This window comes from Physeter macrocephalus, chromosome 8, assembly GCF_002837175.3.
Source record: "Physeter macrocephalus isolate SW-GA chromosome 8, ASM283717v5, whole genome shotgun sequence".
Classification (NCBI taxonomy): Eukaryota; Metazoa; Chordata; class Mammalia; order Artiodactyla; family Physeteridae; genus Physeter; species Physeter macrocephalus.
Genome location: NC_041221.1, coordinates 32,261,342 through 32,282,359, shown reverse-complemented (window position 1 = coordinate 32,282,359; position 21,018 = coordinate 32,261,342). Strand labels below are relative to the sequence as shown.

At 34.7% G+C, this 21,018-nt stretch overlaps 1 protein-coding gene across 1 annotated transcript in view; it reads left to right on the top strand.

Annotated features, from left to right (window-relative positions):
- CDH18 (cadherin 18) overlaps positions 1-21,018 on the top strand; it is a 498,169-nt gene that overhangs the window by 358,707 nt on the left and 118,444 nt on the right. The window contains exon 5 of the mRNA XM_024121138.2: positions 7,555-7,722. Within this exon, the coding sequence (XP_023976906.1) occupies positions 7,555-7,722 (168 nt within the window). The remainder of the gene's footprint in view (positions 1-7,554; positions 7,723-21,018) is intronic.

Genomic DNA, 21,018 nt, shown 5'->3' with positions numbered 1-21,018 from the left:
ATAGAGCAGGTAATGCCCATTTTTTTATAATACTGTTCCTCTTTCCACCTCCTCTTCTCCTCCTTCTCTCTCTCTCTCTCTCTCTCTCCCCCTCCACAAACACACCCCTCCCTGTCTCTCTCTTTCACAATAGTACAAGCCTCTCCTAAGGGTCTACAGGGTCAAGGACTTCATTAATTGAACTAATGACACTGTGGCATTCTGATTTTACTGTCAGCAATTCCTGGGTTATATTTCAGCTTCTGCAAATTTCTGATCTGGAGAAAGTTATTTAAACTTTGAGCTTTCTCTCTCACGAAGAGTATGGGGAAAAAATATGAGCTATATACCTGAAGAGAGTGCCTAGGTCACAGCCCATACTCAAAACCTGTGAACTCGCCATCCTTTTCTGCTCACCAGAAATAAAACGCTTCACCGTCCATTTTAATGGTAGGAAGAAAAAAAATCTAGAGGAGGAAAAATTACATCTTCCTACTAAATCATAAAAATGTCTACATTCATGAATTTAGGATTGTTAATTTCATGAGTCATAGCTTGAAGTTAAATATGTTTTTTTTTTTTTAATTCTGAGATGCCGGTGTTTCATATATTTTATATTTTTTCTTTAAAAATAAAATATATAGTATAGTGAAAATATAAATAAAATTCTGAAGTTTAATCAGTTATCCACTGAAGCTTTAGAGTCTGAAATGTGCTAACTTTATCCGTAGAGATAACCATGCATCTGCCCAACCACAGCCTGTAACAACTTACCAGTAGTGAAGTGTAGTCAGTCTTGACTTTCCACAGAGGCATCAGCGGAGCTATTCAAACTTTCAGTCACTTGAGGAACAAAACCTAGAAATATTCTGAGATTATTAATGAGTACCTAATCTCTATTATTCCTCTACAGTTGTTTTCCAATGAAGCCAATGTTGTCGATACAGCAATGCACATTCTATATCCACACCTTTGTTCATGTCAGATCCCCTTTCCATGGATTCTCTACTTCTCCATCTATCTTTCCATATCCTACAAACTTGTCAGTCCCATAAAGTACTCCTTGGTCATGCTCATCCGTTTCGATAACTAAAACCTTCCAAGTCTGTGTTTTGTCTTCCATTTAATAAAATCTATTTGCAATATTACTTAACTTTCCATATTTGCATATTTATTTCCCTGTCTGTAAACACTCTAATCATGACCTTCTAAAGTCATAAGCTCTATCCTATATGTCTTTGTATTCCACATTTTAAACAGAGCAGAGACACATTCAATATACATTGGATTGGTGACGAAGAAAAAAGATTTCTGAAACTGTGGTAATGTTGCATACATATAGATTCAATGTCTGAATGTTTTTTATTTCAATGTAGACAGGAATTTATGGAAGCCACATTATCTTTACAAAGTTAGTAGGGAAAATTCATAATGTGTAGTTGAATAGAAGTAGCATATAATATACTAAATGTTGAAACAAATAGCAATTTAATATATAACATAAAAAATCTCCCAGGTACCTAGATCATCACAATTAGGTAGTTGGAAAGATGAATTATTACTGCCAAGATATTAAGTGTCATTGTGTAGAAACTGAAACTTCTAAACATTTATAAACCTCTCAGTGTTCATATTAATTATTTTAAAGGAGCAGATCCTCCAATGAAATATTAGCACCTTGAGGCCAGATATCATATGTTCTCAACTGTAGGTGGATATCTCAAATTGGACTGCTCATGAGAATCACAGAAGGGGCTTGTCACAAATATTGAATGATGCTGGGCCCACTTCCCCAGATTCTGATTCAGTAGGTCTAAAATAGTGCCCTTGGAGTTGCATGATAATTGTCACTTCATGTGATTTTGTTGAGTGGCCCTTGTGCCCCATTAGAGAAACACTAGGGCTCCACTACATTTTAATAGACATTACAAAATGACATAATAGACTTTAAATGAATGAATGAACTATTGAACAAATTCAGAGGCAAAACAAGCAATTGAGCCAAAATGAGTATGTATAGTTAAAACCTGGAAGAAAATTTACCAGTTCCTCTTATAAATGCATATATGTACCTTGAAGGTTTTTGTAGGAATTTGAATGTCATGCTTGTTTATTTGTTCCAAACTTTTAGGGGTTTTATTTTGAAGTCTTCTGTGGTATTATCTAATCAACTAGGTTTGTATATTTCCATCTTAAATACTGTTTAGTGGGTAAAGTACAAGAAAAATTTTTGGAGGGTCTATTGCTCTATATGAATATCATCAGTCAGGAAACAAAAACACAAAGCGGGTTAGTGAGTCAGGTTCACTGAGTAATGTTTATGACCACAGACGAGTTTCAATGTTATGAGCCTGTTTTGAGCAGAGAGTCATTCCCCGTTACAGGACCCTACATAGCAATGTAATTGGGAAGCAGTAGTCAGAAGGTAATTTGCAGGCAGTGGGGCACCTACAGTTGTTTAAAATGAAAGTAATAAGAAACAAAACAAAATGATACAAGGGTAAGGACATCCTGTTGATTCAACCCAGCATCACAGGAGAATAAGAGGAACAATTCCTGTTAAAATTTTTGAAGTAAACATTGCTAGTGAAGATATCAAACATTCAGAGTATGCCATTACCAGTTACCTAGCATTTACTGAAAAGAGGAGACTTTTCTTTGTTTTTAAACAAACAAACAATGCAATAATTTATGGTGATTAATTTAGCTGCTCTGAGTTGTTTTCTTCACAAATTTACTTAATAAAAAGGCCATGTGGTAAGTCCTTATTATGTTTATTTGGAAGACAAAAATAAGTTATATTACAATTACTGGGTCCGTGGGTACCTGGCAGAAAAGCCAAACAAAAAAAACAAAACATCAATTCTCATTTGGACTGTGTAAATATAGTTTATCCTAGTCTTGTACATGAGTTTAGGCTTCACAATTCTGAAAAATGTATATTACTATTGCATATTGTTTGTTGTCTGTGCGCATGTGTATATCCTCATACATGCTTTTATTGACATGACAAGATGGCAATAAAAAGTGAAGAAATGTATGAATACATAATGGCAGACCTTCGTCTTTCTAATTGTGGCTTTTCAAAGCATAGTTTTGACCCACTTACACTGGAATCACCTGTAGTAGTTGTTACGGATATTGGGGGAGGTCATCCAGAGGATGTGAATGCCAGTTGACCAGCAAGCTGGACCCAGGCAATCAGAGGCTCCGCATCCCCTTCTCTGACCTTGGAATGTGCATTCTGCCCAATTTCCCACAGTGGGAGTTATTTTCAAGGATGCAGTCTTGAGAGAGCAAGGTTTCAGGATACAAGGTTAATATATAAAAGTCAATCTCTTTCCTATATGCCAGCAATGAACAAATTGACTTTGATTTAAAAACACAATATGATTTAGGTTCGCTTCCCCTATAAGAAATACTTGGGTATAATCTAACAAAAAAGGTATGAAATTGATATGAGGAAAACTACAAAACTCTCATGAAAGAAACAAATAAGAAGTATTGTTAAATAAGTGGAGATATATTTTATGTCCATGGACCGGTAAAACTCAATATTGTCAGTTCTCAACTTTATCAATGGAATACCAATCAAAATCCCAAAAGGTTATTTTGTAGGCATTGGAAAACTTGTTTTAAAGTTTGTATGTAGAGGCAAAAGACCCAGAATAGCCAACACTGTATTAAAGGAGAAGAACAAATTAGGAAGACTGACAGTACCCTCCTTCAAGATTTACTATAAAGCTATAGTAATCAAGGCAGTGTAGTATTGATGAAAGAATAGACAAATATACCAATGGAACAGATTAGAGAGCCCAGAAATTGTTTCTCATGCATGTAGTCAACTGACCTTTGACAAAGAAGTAAATATTATACAATGGAGAAAAATTTGTTATTTCCACAAATGGTGCCGGAACAAATTGACAACCACATGCCAAAATAATGACACAGATATTACACTCTTAGCTAAAAGTAACTCAAAATGTGTCACCGACCTAAATATAAAACTATAAAATTCCTAGAAGGTAACATAGAAGAAAATCTAGATGACATTAGGTATCTTAGGTATCTTAGGCTGTGACTATAGGTATAACACCACAGTTGTGATTGATGAAAGAAATAATTTATAATATGGATTTCAAAGTAATTAAAAACTTGTAAACTGTGAAAGACGCTGTCAAGAGAATGAGAAGACAAGTAATAGCCTGAGAGACAATATTTGCAAAAGACTTATGAATAGGTGACTGTTATCTAAAATATACAAATAACTCTTAAAACTCAACAGTAAGAAAACAAATAACCTGATTTTTAAAAATGGGCAAAAGACCTTAACAGACAGCTCACCAAAGAAGACATACATATGGACATAAACATATGAAACAATTTTCATCATTATGTGCCATTAAGGAAATGCAAACTAAAACATCAGTGAGATACCATTATACACCTAATACAATGGTGATAGTCTGAACACTGACAACACCAAAACCTGGCAAAAATGTGAAGCAACAAAAATTCATTCATTGTTGGTGGGGATGCAAAATGGTACAGCCACTTTGGAAGACAATCTGGCAGCTTCTTACAAAACTAAACAGACTGCTAACATAAGATCCAGCAATCACACTCCTTGATATTTACTTCAAGGAGCTGAAAACTTATGTCCACACAAAAACCTGCACACAGATGTTTATAGCACTTTTATTCATAATCACCAAACCTTGAAAGCAACCAAGATGTCCTTCAGTAGGTGAATGAATAAACAGTGGCACATCCAAAGAGAGGAATATTATTCAGCACTAAAAAGAAATGAGCTATCAAGCCATGGTAAGACGTGGAGGATCCTTAAATGCCTTTTACTAATTGAAGAAGCCAACCTGAAAAAAATTGCACACTGTATGAATCCAGTTATATGACTTTTTGGAAAGGCAAAATGTGGAAACAGTAAAAAGATCAGTGGTTGCCAAGGTTGAGGGGAGGGGAGGGAGGGTGAATAGGTGGAACAGAGAGGATTTTTAGGGCAGTTAAATGATTCTGTGCAATACTACAATGATGGATACATATCATTATACATGTGCCCAAACCCATAGAATGTACAACACCGAATGATCCCTAACGTAAATTATGTACTTTGAGTGATAACAGTGTCCATGTAGGCTCATCACCTATCACAAATGCATCATTTTAATACAGAATGGTGCTAGCTGGGGAGGCTGTGGGCGTCAGGAGGAAAAGGGTACACGGTAACTGTCTGTACTTTCTTAATTTTACTATGGACCGAAAACTGCGCTCGAAAATAAAGTCTGCTTAAAAGGAAAAAATGTGTTACTGTGCATCAGCTCTGTTCTAGACTACCCTACTTACAAGCATCTGGGCCACACGTTTGAATAAGATTATTGTATACAGGGATCATGTTGCTATGGCAATTTGCCTGAACATTCCCCAGTTACCTATGTGCACTCAGGGGAGGTCATAGCTAAACACATGCAACTGAGCCATTCTCAAGAGAACCAAGAGTTTAAATGAACCCTTAAACAATTGTTTCTGAGAAGGATGTGTCAATTCTGGATACGCTCTTTTCTTTCCATAAGCAAATTTAGCTGACAAATTTCTTCCCATTTCATGTCAGAGTAGCAGTATTATAAAAGAAGGGAGATAATGGCAATTGCAATGAGATGATTAAAGTCCGTGCTGTAAAACAGGGGTTGTGCTAATTCCTCTTCCCTGATCCTCTGAAATGAATAACATTCAAATTGCATAAAAATATCTATCATTCACTTTTTTAATGACAGATTTTATTTTCACATATGTATAGTCTGCAAACATCACTGTAATGATTTCATTGTAAAACATCCTGGACAGTAATCTCATACCTCTACACATCAGAGGCAAGTCCCATTTCTAGTGTATTCTTTTTAGAATGGCATTTTTTTTTCAAATATCAGAGTATACATTTCTTTCATTAAATATTTTCATAAATTCTTCACTTGTTCCTTTCTGCATCAATTTAATTTTTTCTTATATAATTACCATATATGATAAAACGTTCTATTTAGTACGGATGCTTGAGGCTTTTTCATATGCATGAATTAGATGAATCATTTATTATCGTATTATTATAATTTCTTTTGATAAGAATAAGTTTCATTCCTATTTAGCTTCAGGAAAGTTCTGCTAAATTCTCTCAGTTATATGTTCACAAGTTTTGAAAGTAGGGGGATCTCTTTTCCTGGGGCCTGTGGCTCTCCTCTCAGAGCACTGCATGTGCAATCAATTCAGTGAAAAAAAAAAAAAGGAAGTGGTTAAGTGTTCTACATTCAAAACAACTGATTGACTAATCCTTTCCACTTTTAAAAGACTACCTTTTCCACTTGGATATACAAACCCATTTTCTCCTATTATATCAATATATTGTCTGCAGAAGCGTTTGTCCAGCTCTATAGTTGGCAGTCATTATAAATGGCACCGTCCCATGAATTGTGCTGCTAACTCATCAGGTGTGAGTTTGATTGAAGCCATTGGTGTCTTTCTCAAAAGTGACATGATCCAACTATTTTGAATAAAAGTAAAAAGGTGGTTGTTAAATGGTGACCTATGTTTGGAGTAGTAAATATATTTATATTGTGCATTTATATGAATATAAAATATAAATATAAACACATGTATGCTTATATATTTATATGGTTATGCTTAATATGGCTCATGTATATGAGGACAATTTTTTATTTTAAGACATATTTGACAGTCCTTGCATAAACTTGACCTGCTAGAAAATGTGTTTCAGTTTCTAAATGTAAGGCTTTATTGACAAAGCTATCTAATTTATGTGTGCGTGTGTGTTTACCTACACATAGCTACATATGGATATATTACATTTTTCATCTCTTTATTGAATCCAGTGTTAATTAATGAGAATGTGCATTAAATGTCTTTCTTGATACTACAAGACAAAGCATGTGACTTTTACGTGCAAGTTTTGGAACCAATCTCATCACTTTATTTTGCTTGTGTACTTAGATCTAGCTCTTAGTGTAGCTGTTACTTCCTGACAAAAAGTCAGTTTCTTAGTCTTGATAAATGCTAAAATGCCTCCTGCCTGTAATCTTTGTTCAGGTGTCTACACTCCGCCAGTGTTTTTCATCATCAAACTTTGACAACCCTGTCAGAAAACCATGTAAATTGTTCTGTAAGGAGGAAAATTAACCTCTGCTCAACACATCTCAGCTGACACTTGTGAGGAGAATGGGTTTGTGAAATATTCAGGCCACCAACAGAAGGAAAGAGCAGGGACTGCAGGGCTGCCCTCTAGAGGCCAGTGACCCCAAGGACCGCCAAGAGAGGGGTCTCTTCCTTTGCCTCTAATAGATGGGTTTGGGATGCGTGGTTATAAATAAATATTTCGATGAGACGGTTTTAATAACATTGTCAAGGTACTGTTTGTCTCAGAAGCCTGGTTTCCTCTCAAAAGCATTTCAGTTAAAACTACTTTTCTTAAAATGAAAAAGAAAAGAGAGATACCTATGTTGCTTCTCCTTTAATGTATAATCCATACTGTTTTGTTTAAAATATGTATTACAGGAGTTATTAGAACTGCCTTACGTAATATGGACAGAGAAGCCAGAGAACATTACTCAGTGGTCATTCAAGCCAAAGACATGGCTGGGCAAGTTGGAGGGCTTTCGGGATCCACCACCGTGAACATCACCCTGACGGATGTCAATGACAACCCCCCACGGTTTCCTCAAAGTATGTATCTGTTTCTTCTGATTTGCACTTATCACTATTCATTTATGTAAAACAGACTGAAATAACAGTTGACCCTTGAACAACACAGATTTGAGCTGCAAGGGTCCACTTTTACATGGATTTTTCTCAGTAGTAAGTACTACAGGACTACACGATCAGATCTGTGGTTGGTTGTATCTGCAGATACTGAGGAGGAACCTGGATACAAAGGGCCGACTATAAGTTATACGCATTTTTGGACAGCGTGGAGGTTGGACGCTCCTAACCCCCATGTTGTTCAAGGGTCAACTATACTTGAACATATAATATCATGTTACTATTATCTTAAATGGGAATGTTTTGTTTCGTATGGTCTTCCTTTTATACACAGGACTAAAGAAATCACTCCATCTGTGGTCTCCTGAACCTAGTAGATAATTGTCATTGTGTTAGATACCCGTTTCAGTTGGCATCGCAGTTAAATACTAAAAAGGAGATAGTGGTACTGAAGTAGTTATGATAGTGCTGAAGTAGTTATGTATTGCTAAGGAATTCATGGAGATATTCATAATACATTTTGATATGGGCATCCTACTCTTGCAAAATAGTCAAAAATGCACGCTTTGTGAATGAAATTTAAAAAAAAATCCTGCAGGTTAGGAAAGAACACTTTTCACATACACACACACACACACAAACACGCCATCCAACCACAGGGTACGGCTAATATAATAAAGTCTGATCTCAAAGTAGAATATATACCTTGTGAATACAGAGCACAAACTATCAGGCAGTTCGAGGCCAGAGAGTGTCAGTTCTGTGAGCTCAGAATGAAATGGTGTTTATGACACCCTCAGAAAGCGAAAGAAACATATTTGAGTCTTTCTAATGTGGCAGAAACTGTGGATGGCATTTTAGAGAATAACCATTAATTATCATAAGAGTCCTGGAGGGGAGCTGTCCTTCTTACACATGCTGTTTAAAAACTGTAACGAAGTAGACAGCGTGGGATGTCAATAAAGGCTCTCCGCGAGTCAGTATGAAAGGCCGTCCGCAGCCTTATCTCTCAGCAGCATTCTCAGTAGACTCCGTACACAATGGAATACTGCCTGTTCCGAAAACATAACAGTTTGCACATCTTTAAATCAGCCCAGAATTTTCCACACTGACATTCCTTTGTTTAAAAGCCCACTTACAAGTTTCTCTGACCTCTGTTGCAGAATTAGCAGAGAGTTAATTAACCCTCGTTTCCTGTTACTTAGCACTTTCCCGTGAATGTTTGTGCTATATTTATTTCCATAGGTGCATATCTCCCCTACTGTGAGTCCCTCTAAGTAAGAATGATGCTTGATTTGTCTTTGTAACCTTAAATATTCAGATCGTTGCCCAGCCCTGGATAAATGATTACTAAATGAATGAGTAAATTAGTCAAATTTAAATACTCTGTCAAACTACTATTGTTAAAAGACCATTGTTAAAGCAATGCAGGACTAATTCATAGTTAGGTAAAGCCACTTTTAAATATCAATTCTAAGGATAAGATTATGTGACCTGGTTCTTTTATGTGGCTTTTGCTCCATGAAGAAAATATGTTTGAAAGAAAATTATAAATCATAGATAAGTCCACATTATTAAGCCATGAAGTAGAATTAAATTTCAAGTCATTTTACAAAATTACAGTGTACTTTTGTATTCATTTTATCTCTTATTCCACACAATATACATATACACATATTTCATTATGAGAAAAGTGCTGTTGAACTCAGCTGAATATAAACTTTATTATAATTTACAACACCAAACTTATTTTCAACCTACCTTATTTTCAAATAGATTCTACCACCACTATTTTAAAGATATATATTAATATTATAACCCTTATTATAATAGAGTGAAAAACTCAAACTCTACACAGTAGGGGCTCAATAAATGCTTGATCTTGGTACAAATAATATATCCCATTCTTTCTCTCCCTCCTTCTCTCCATAAACTGATTTTTAAATTGACAAGTCCATTAAAACTGATTTTAGAAGTCAACAGAAAATTGTAATGGTGATGAATATAGAAAAGTGTATTCCTAATTTATTTTGATTGATGATAGTTGCTGAAGCATCAGTTCATAGGAAAAACAATTGTTTTACCTGACAAGGACACAGAATAAACGTACACTCATTGAATCAACTCATTCTATCCAAGGGTATCTACATGTCTTCAGTCTGTAGCAGTCTGTGCAGAATGACTGACAGCTGTCAATCCTGCCACATGCTGCGATGCTCTTAGTGTTTTGAAACAGAGGCAGTACACACCCGGAACCTCACACTCTGATTTGTTTAAAATATATTTTATTGTGCACTCATATTGCACTAAACACATTGCTGCTTTCAGAATGATTTGGTGTCACCATGACAAGAGTAGCTTGCAGTAAAGTACTCTTTAATTTTCCCACAAGCATTATAACTCACCAAGTGGCTAGATATATAGTGGGAAACTTTGCAAACCACATGGAGGAAAAAAAAAATGATGTACTATGAGGACTTACATTCATGAAGCACCATGAAATGCACCGTGAAATCTATATAGTTCAAATTCTATAAAGATCAGTCATCAAACGGACCCAGTAGTCTAATCGCTTCTCTTAAGATGTTTTTGTTTTGTTTACAGTTCTCCTGACTTCTTTTTCTCTTCACTTGAGAGCCCTGTTTTACCATAACTGACTGACTCTGGTTTAAACATCTGGCACACAAAGCTTTGCAAAATATTCCCTCATGGCATTTTTTACAATGTCTTTCTCTTCCTATCAATTTGCTATGGCCTGTGAAAATCAGCTTCTTACATCTTGTATCTTAATTTAAAGTTATCAGTGTATCTTAATTTAAGGTAAATGGGTTTTTGAGTAAGCATGTGAGAGTTACGGGTGAAATAGACTAGTAATTTGCTTTACAAAGACTCTACACTAGGCAGATGCAAACTCAGTGGCCTGGAATACAAGGCAAACTAAAGTCCAGGTGGAAGCGGGCGGCCTGTCAATGTCAGGGTGGCTATAGGGGAGAACAGATATTGGATGGTACATGTCCAACTAAGAGGAGAGCTACTGCTCAATTCCAGTAATGCCTACATGTGGGCAGGAAAAATTAAGAAAGGGAGCTACTTGTCCGACTCACAGTGAAAGAGAACAAATCAGCCCATCTGTGGCTTGAATCCTTACTCAAAGGACACAAGGGATGCCCAGTTCTTCAGAGACAATATCTCAAGGTGTAAGTTCCTCAATATTAGTCCTTCTACTGAAAGGAATCTATTCTACTTCTTAAGATTCTTGCTATTTCCTTCTCTGGTTTCTACTTCTTAAGATTCTTGCTATTTCCTTCTCTGGTTTTAACTATGTTATGGTTATTCCATAATTGATTCTCAAACAGATAAAAAGTCACTGAAGTCTATTATTCTGTGTAAATAAAATGTGCGTAAATATCAGTAACTCTCGTGGAAGCTCATAAAGCAAACCGTCTATACCCTAAATGAAGGAAGTTGTATTTGAGAATTGTCCTCATAGAGTAAATAACCAGTCTGGGGACACAAGAAGAACACATGTCAAATAATCTTAATCAGAGAGTAGAAATTTGATCGTTTAACAAAACTTCCCCTAAGAACTTGAAATAATTGCAAAATTAAGTCATCCAACGACTTTAGCCTGCTTGTGACTTGAGTTGATATAGTGCAATGTAATATTGGGAGGATCAAGTCCTAAAAGTTCAGTAGATGGCAGTATTTCCCATAAACCTAAGAATGAGAAAACTGTAACTGATATGGGTAAATTTGATGTTAGTAGAAGAGGTAATATCACTGATGGAAATCTTGACATTGATGTCATTTTGTTGATGGTAAAATATTTCAAATGAAGGCCCGTTGTTTTAAATTTATTATTTGCATTTTCATGAGAACAAATCTAAATGGCATATAATATATTTGGCATTAATATTTTATTTGAAACAGAAATGAAAAGAAACAAGCAAGCAAGCTTCTCCTTTGATCCATCAAAATGTGAAGTGCATAGTTCAATTACCACCCAGTTGGAGTTTTTCTAGCATACTTTAAAAAAATACCTAGTTTATTTTACCATGGTTACAGGCATATATTTTGAAACTTCTTGAGAGTTTTTTCAAGTGTCAGCATGTACTTGATTTAAAAGAAGGTAAATTCCACAGCTTCATGGTTAGTTTTCTACATATATAAATTAGTTCAAGTTTATTCATTATGTCACTGCAATTTTCTATATTCAAATGGAAGTTTTGTTTGTTAGCTCTTGAGAGATGTATGTTATTATATCCCATTATGATACTGGATTTTTCTATTTATTCTTTTATTTTCTATTAGTATTTTTTGGTTTTGTTTTATTTTGGTTAGATATAGTTTGAAATCATGTTACCAGATGCACACATTTAAGGTATGATATCTTCCTCTTTGAAATTATGTCATTGTGAAACATCTCTCTTTAATAATGGTTCATAACTTAAAATCTAATTTACCTGATATTAATATAACAATTCCAGATTTTTCCTTTTCCTTTTTTTAGTTAACAGTTGGATGGTATAGTAGTATTCATCATTTTACTTTTTAACTATATTGTTCTTATTTTTTTTAAGTTTTATTTAAGACACTAAGTTTTTGTTGATTTGTTTTAATCTGGTTTTCTATTTTTGTTGTTTATTTTTATTTACTATACTTATAATTAATTACTGGTACATTTCTATTTAAGTCTATCATCTTGCTACTTGTTTCTTTTTTTTTTTTTATTTTTTTTTATTTTTATTTTTTTATTTATTTTTTTTTTGTGGTATGTGGGCCTCCCTCTGTTGTGGCCTCTCCCGTTGCGGGGCACAGGCTTTTTTTTTTTTTTTTGCGGTACGCGGGCCTCTCACTGTTGTGGCCTCTCCCGCTGCGGAGCGCAGGCTCAGGACGCGCAGGCGAGGCGGCCATGGCTCACGGGCCCAGCCGCTCCGCGGCACGTGGGATCCTCCCGGACCGAGGCACGAACCCGCGTCCCCTGCATCGGCAGGCGGACTCTCAACCACTGCGCCACCAGGGAAGCCCCTACTTGTTTCTTTTGTTTCTTTTCTCTCCTTACTTTCTACGAATTATTCATGTATTTAATTTTGTTCATTTTATCCTCCATCAATATTTTTTATTTTACTTTCTTCTATTTTTCTTTAATGTTTGCTCTAGATATTTCAATTTATTTCATTCCACCTTAAAATATAACTTATCAGTTGAAAAATGGAATAACTTTAAACTTTAAAAATCTTTAATTTTTGCTATTTTTGTCGTCTTATAAATTAAGCCTTATGTGAAATTGTAATTTTGTTTTGTTTTGTTTTGTTAAAGAATCATGTTTTAAGTCAATTATAATTTATCCTTCCTGGTGCTATTTATTTTCTTTATTATCCGTTTTTCCTTCTATAGTCATTAATCGCTTTTAAAGGAAATTCTAAATTTTCTTTAAAAATCCCTTCTGTTCCTTTAGTGCTAGTCTACTATCAATGATTCTTTTTCCTTTTTAGTTTTTTTCGTAAACATTCTTTTTCCTACATTTTTAAAAGGGTAATTTCCAGTGGAAATGGAATCTAGCTTGAAGGATATTTTTTTCTATTTCAATAATTAATGATGTAATGTCTGCTGACCATCATCTTATTTGTTAAAAAAAAATCAGTCTCAGTCTTATTATCCTTTTACTATAGTTTATTCTACTTTAATGGATCTTTCTTATTTTAAGATATTCTTTGCTTAACTTTCCAGAAGTTTAACTATGTTGTACCTAGGAGTTATTTACTTTTTTAAGAATCTGCTTTTCAATTATAAGGTATTTTAAAGCTATCTTTTATTGAGTTCCAGGGAATTTTGGTCAGCATTTACTCAAATATTTCTTCTATCTTATTTCCTCACTTCTTAACTACTGGTTCTGCAAAAGTATACATGTTTGGTCTTTTAACTATGCACCATCAGTCTACTCTTCTATATATATATATTTTTTTTTTCTCTCTCTCTCTTTTTTTTTTTTTTTTTTTTTTTTTTTTTTTTTTTTTTTTTGTGGTATGCGGGCCTCCCTCTGCTGTGGCCTCTCCCGTCGCGGAGGACAGGCTCCGGACGCGCAGGCCCAGCGGCCATGGCTCACGGGCCCAGCCGCTCCGCGGCACGTGGGATCCTCCCAGACCGGGGCGCGAACCCGGTTCCCCTGCATCGGCAGGCGGACGCGCAACCGCTGCGCCACCAGGGAAGCCCCATCTCTCTCTTTTTTAATCTAGCTATTTTATATTGACCCATATACTAGTTCACTAATCTTTTCCACCATGTTTATTCTCCAATTAAACTTGTGTATTAAATTTATTAACTATATGCTTCAGCATTGACATATTTTGGCTCTATCGTTTTCCCTTGACTTATTAAATATACATTATTGGTATTTGCTACAAATCTTCACCTTTTTTCTATATGTTCTTAAGCCTTAATCTTAATTATTTCAAAATCCTTTCCTAATAATTCCTAAATCAACATCATATCTGGGTCTTTTTATTGCTTGTTTCCTTTTTGGTTTTGGTCATTTTCCATTTTTAAGCGTATCTTATTATTATTGATTGAACATTATGGATAAACGATTGTAGAAGTTCCTGATTATGTCACCTTCCTCCCCAGAGAGTTGGTTTTTTTCTTGCAGATATATAGAATATGATTACCTAAATTAGACTTTGTTATAACTGGTTAATTTCATTTTTCCCCTTATTCCTGGGAAGTAGGAATACTCTTACTCCTAAAAACTAATTTTTCTCTAATATCAACTGGAGTCACAAGCATTTACGAACTCTGATTCCTGGTGCCTCATGCCTGCTGAAATGTCTGCTTAGGTCTTTTGTCTTCCAGCTTTGCTTTCTTTGAGTCTCCACATATGAAAATGTAGTGTATATATCTATAATTATCACAGGGAAAATTGCATTCAGATTTTAGGGTTCATTTCTCTGAGGTTTCTTCTTTGTACATTTATTCTCATTTCAGCTACTGTGCCAGCCCTTTAATCCCAACTTCTGTTTCACAAAGTATGTAATTTCTGTTTGGTCTCTTTTCCATAGCACAGCATATTAAAATAATGCCCTGAGTCATTGAGAATGTAAAACTCATCTTGTTATGCTTCCTTTCCCTCAAGGACCGTACCTCATCCAAGCCTCGCTGCATTGAATTCTCTCCAATAGCAGTCATTTTATGTATATTGTGCAGCTTGTATAGTTGTATTTGATGGGAGAATTAGTCAGATATATACAATTCCATCAAGTCCAGAATGGAAAGACCTCTCCATTTGTTTAATTTGAAATATCATGGAAGATACCTAAATAAATAGTATATCAATTTGATATTTAACCTGGCTAAATTGAAAGTATACATTTTGAAAGAGAGCTGGAATTCTCTAATTAATGGTAAAACAGGCAAGTTATTGGTCTATTTTTCATTCAACCTTATTAAAGACAAAATATATTTATCTATGTTATGAGACAATATACAAAACGAAAACAATTGAAACAATTATTTTATTATATATTCATTCTATTAAACAAGATACATACACTTGAAGAGAATATTCTTTCAGACAAGATAACAGCTATAAATAAATAAGTTTGTGGAATTCTTTTAAGGTTGGATATTTTGGAATAATTTGAAATTGCCTATTTAGAAACTAACTGGTCATAACACATCAATCATTTTATGATTTGTTTTAACCTATTTGGCTGTATGCTATGACAGAGTTGTAGACTGATTTTTTTTTCTTTACTTATTCTGTTTTGTATAGATATGTGTGTTTATGGACATGGGCATTATGTTTCTTAGAAATGATTTGATTGTTACTAGTTAGTCTTTACGAATCAATTTCTAATTCTTCATAGGATGCTGAAAAAAGTAGGAATGCTTTTCAGTTGGGATTTATAAGTTTACAGTTTTTTCAGTTTTTTATGAGTCATGCTTATGACTAAAAGTGAGAGGGTGTTAAAAAGTGGCCCATTGTATCATTACTTTGAGGAAAAAAAATGTGTACAGGAGAATCAGCTTTGCAATGCTGCATGTTGACACATGATGGCACAGAATGTAGGTTAAGCAATTTTAAAGGTATTATTCCCAATTACAGTGAATATTCTGATATAGGACAATTGTCCTTTTAATGTGTGGCATTTGAATAGCTGTAGAATTAGTCTTTTATTTTTTTCATATACTAAAAACATTGCAGGCAGAGCTTAATGTAATGCTTAATGATTAGTATTCAATACAAGTGTCTTAGATTCAGGGAAATCCCAGATTCCTTGTGTGTCTTTTTTTTAAATTTGAAAGTAGCATTTCCAATGTATACTATATCTGCATAAAACAATTTACTGTAGAGATTTTGAAACTCTCTGGTTAACCCTATGATGTCAGACATCCAGGATAAATCATATTACAGTATCTTAACCACTTATGTGTCAATCAACTTTCTCCCAGAATCATCTATAAATAAATATGTATCTTGTGTAAAGGTGGTCACTTTCCCAAGTTAATGTTATTCATGTAATAAAAATATTAACTAGTCAGAATAAATGTAGTGATCAGTTGATTACAGTTCTTATAGGCTAGGGCATGGGGTTAATCTTAGGAAATGACTTATTTGCTCACCTGATAAAGCTACTGAAGCAAAGGTACAAGGTCTTTTAAAAATCAATTAGAATCAAGACTATCCTGGAAAAAAAAGTATATTAAAAGGGACAAGCTTCAATGAACCAAATTCTCTTTTATTATTCCCATGAAGGCTTCCTTTCTTAAATGTACTTCAGCTAATCATTAACATTTTATGATGGAATCTAAGAAATTATTTGAAAAGGATCACATATGGCATATGAAATTATAGAATATTCAGGAAAAATATGAAATAATATCTGTATCTCTATGTCACATAAAATTATGTAGTCTTCACACCAAAATGGGTAAAGTTAGCACTATTTAAAAGTATCTTTAAAACTTGCTAATGAGGTAGAATATCACTTAGAAATTATTCACATATATTCAAACTAAGAAAAAAAGACACTTCTAATGTACTATAAACAATCTGATACCTAAAATTCAATAATACACATTGCACCACCTCATAGCTCAACAAGTCTAAGCTTCACATCCAGGCATTTAAATCATAAATGTTCCAGTATATTTAACTTTCCCAGATAAGGAGAAATTCTATCTTAAAATAATGTAAGGCATCAAAAATGCTATAGACTGTAGTAGACATTTGGTGTAACAGACGTTTCATTCATAGAAAAAATTCTCTCTACACACTTTCTAATTTTTTTCCATGGAAAATATCTTATAGTTGCCAAGAGTGAACCAACCTTCATGATATTTACAAAAAAAGAAATGTAGGTATATACATAATCAACATTTTGACAACAATTAGGTAGCTAATATTAAAAAGGAGCTTAAATGTAGAGGAAGGAGGAGGAAAAACAAGTTGAAGACTTGTTTGATATGACAAGTCTAGTCTCTATAAGCTGGCACCAGCTATAGAACTCAGAGGCTCCTTCTTTCCAATATAGCCACCTCTTCAGCTAGGGAGCTTCCCCTCTTGCATATTTGCTTAGGTGCTGTAGTGCTCTCTGTCTCCTGACCTTGAAAATATAGAGAACATTATAGGAGTGGGAGTTCCTTTCTATGGGAGCTCTGTTGTAGAGTTCTGTGAAGCCTAAATGTCATGCTCTGGACAAATAAGAGTTTAGGGAATTATGTGCATTCTGCTAACTGATGTAATTATGTTTTCCCTCAATAAATTTTAATTTATATTTTCATGTGGTTGTAGTAGTGTGAGTGAATCTGCACTTCAAGTGGGAAATTTGCAAGCTGATGTTGTGAGAGCCCAGAGAGGGTATAAGGCAGGATGTAGGCACTGGGAGGTAGCACCTTAGCTTGTTAGCCCTGGAGAAAGGAGGAGGTATATAATTACGGGAATTTATTAGCGATGTTACTAGAGTTAGGTGTCTGGCATGAAACCAGGGCTTGCTCTGAAATGAAAAACGGAAAAACTGTACTTATCAATCAACAGAAGATGCAACATAGACATTGACATTGGGGGAATAGATTGGACACAGCTGAATACAGAGTAAGTAAACTGGAAGATATGTTTGAAGAAAATTAACCAGAATGTATCTGAGAAGCTGAAGATTAGAGAGAGAGAGAGAGAGAGAGAGAGAGAAATATGTACCAAAGGAAAAAATGCTTCAATGTACAATCATAGGACTTTCATATGAAGACACCAAAGAAAATGGTAAGGCAGTGTTCAAAACACAAAAACAAAAAAGTAGACTAAGAATTTTCAAGTATAAATACAGACATGAAACCTTAGATAAACAATTATTAGAAGCTCCAAACAGAGTGGAAAAATACTATCACCTAGATGTGTTATGGTGAAGTTTAGAATTCCAAAACCAAAGAGAAAACCATTTAACTCACTATGAACTTATCATCAACAAAAGCAGAGTACAGAAGACAATAGAGAATTGTCTTCAAAATTGATGAGAAGGGGGAAAACTGTTACTCTAGTAACCTTTAACATGCTAGTAATCTTTAACATTGCATTAAAAGTGAAGATGATATAAAGATACATTAAAACAAAAAGAATGAATTCATTGTTCAGAGAACCTCATTGGAAAACTACTTAAGATGTCTGTGTCAGAGGCTGCAATCATTATACAACATTCATTCTCATTTGTCTTCCTCAGAGAATTCTGTATGGAATAGTATTTTACTAACTTCTCATGCTCAAATACTTGGTGTCTCTCTTACCTTCCCTGGTAGATTTAATTGTTCTCTCCCTGTCTCTGCCATGCTTTCCCGTGATTAGAAGATATTTTCCCATTGAATTTAGGATTCACCAGTTAATTTGACCAAGGCACCAACAACAATAAATTATGTGGATTTGTGCTTGAAGAAGAACAAAGTATGAAGTAATGCTTGTAGGATGCTAGAGGGTGACTCTGTTTTGCTTTGATAAATATTTTCCTAGGATAAGTTGGAAGGCAGAAAATGTACTTAATGAAGCCATGGCTTTAGGAGAAGAGATATTAAGAGAGAATGTCAATAATATGAGTTGATTTTTATTAGCTGTATTTGATAAGATACTACAAGAAAGAGGTCACCTCAGAAAAAAAAATCGTGTATTTTCTAATAGGCATGAAAGAGAAGAGGAAGAAACTAGAAATTTCATGACTTTTAGGGCTAAAAATGCAAATATAAAGGGTTCAACAAATAAATTAGCCTTAAAGCCTTAGGGACAGAAACCCTTATAATGATTGCAGACAATAATTTCTGAATTGCTCTGAGCCACTGACATATTTTCCCTTTTAAACAGGGTGTTTATTTCAACAATTTTGTCCTTATTCATCCCCAGTTATATATTGAATTTTTGGTGGGCAAATAATGTGTCCTTCTAATTCAGTGGTCTCTGGAACAAGAAAAGCCACATTGTATATGATTATATCAAAAGGTCTTAAAATCAAGACTGGTGCCATTTTTTTTTTTTTTTTTTTTTTTTTTGTTGTTGTTGTACGCGGGCCTCTCACCGTTGTGGCCTCTCGCGTTGCGGAGCACAGGCTCCGGACGCGCAGGCTCAGAGGCCGTGGCTCACGGGCCCAGCCGCTCCGCGGCATGTGGGATCTTCCCGGGCCTGGGCACAAACCCGTGTCCCCTGCCTCGGCAGGCAGACTCTCAACCACTGCGCCACCAGGGAAGCCCCTGGTGCCGTGTTTTAAAGAGATTTGGGGGTGTCAGGGAGCAGGTAAGTGGATTTTACCTCTAAGGGGCACATAGTTATTTGAGTCTAGAGAGTGGACAGTGAACGGATTGTATTATTTGTTCACAGTTCTTTCTTTCCCTCCCTTATCATGCTTTCCTGTAGGTGGCATATATGTCCCTGCTACTTTAACTGTGCTTTGCCAATGACTTTGTTTTGCTAACAGAATATGAGGAGACATGCCATAAGCCACTTTAAATGCCTTTAAGTGGTTTCATTCTGTGTTCCTGATCTTGCCTTCCCAATGACTGCCTTTTCAGCTCATATTCTGAAATGAAAATTCATTTGGAATTGAGCCTAACCTAGTAGTTGTAGCTTAGTCATAGTTCTCATATAATGAAAGATAGAATTAAATATTTGTTGTTGTAAGCTACTGAGATATTTTGGTGATTAATCAACACAGAAACAGCTGATTAATAAACATGCTATATCTGTCATCTTTAGCATTATCACAGCATAATATACTGTATAGTTTTGTCATATATCTTGCCCATTTTCTTTCTCATAAGAATGTACAGTCCGTAAGGATGAGGATTTTTGTCTGTTTTGTTTATTGTATACTTAGTACCTGAAATTATGCTGGCACAGGTAAGTAACATTTACTGAATGAGTCAATAATCTAGACTGATCCAAAACTTCATGTGGAAGAGTGCATATGCATAAATAATCAAGAACTCTTAAGGGAAAATAATGGGGGATGGGCCGATAAAACAGATATCAACATCCATTTGGTTTGGAAAATAGATCTAGGGGACTTTGTGGAGCCCTTAGGAAGCAGTGTAATATATACTGCAGGACTTGGTATAGGTCCAAACTGGAGTTACAGATTAAAATACATTAGGAAATCAAAGGCACTGGCACCACAGGTCATCCTTGTAAAAAGTAGATAAATTGACATCATAAAGGTGATTAAAGACATAGGCTATTTATGCTTTAAAAGAAAATGAGATTATTTTACGGCACTAGAAGAGGGGAAGATTAAAAAAAACAAGGACATTAAACAAAAAATGATCAATCAGTATTACTACATAAACATTAAATTTCTTTAAGCAAAAGATATAAACAGGGAAAAGACAAATTTAAAAAACATAAAAACATAACAGTCATAATAATAATTACATATCATTAATGAGATTAGACGGTTTTAAAAAACCTTTTGTATTACAAAATCAGAAAAGTTAGGAACATTACCGCAATAAAAGAGAAGATAATCTTACAGATATCCAGAGATCTGAGGGTAAGGCAACTATAGGCAACAAATTTTCTTTTTAGAAAACTAATTATCATTTTTAATATAATTGAAACAAAAATAGTTTCAGTATAATAGGTAAAGAAGTCTTGGAAGTTTCTGATATAGATACATTGTTGTTCAAATAGTTAAGAAAAACAAAAACAAAAACAGGCACCCTGATGATGTGTAAAAGGAGATGTAGGAAATAAATTAGGAGTTCTAGAAAATTGAAAATGCTTAATTAAGATCA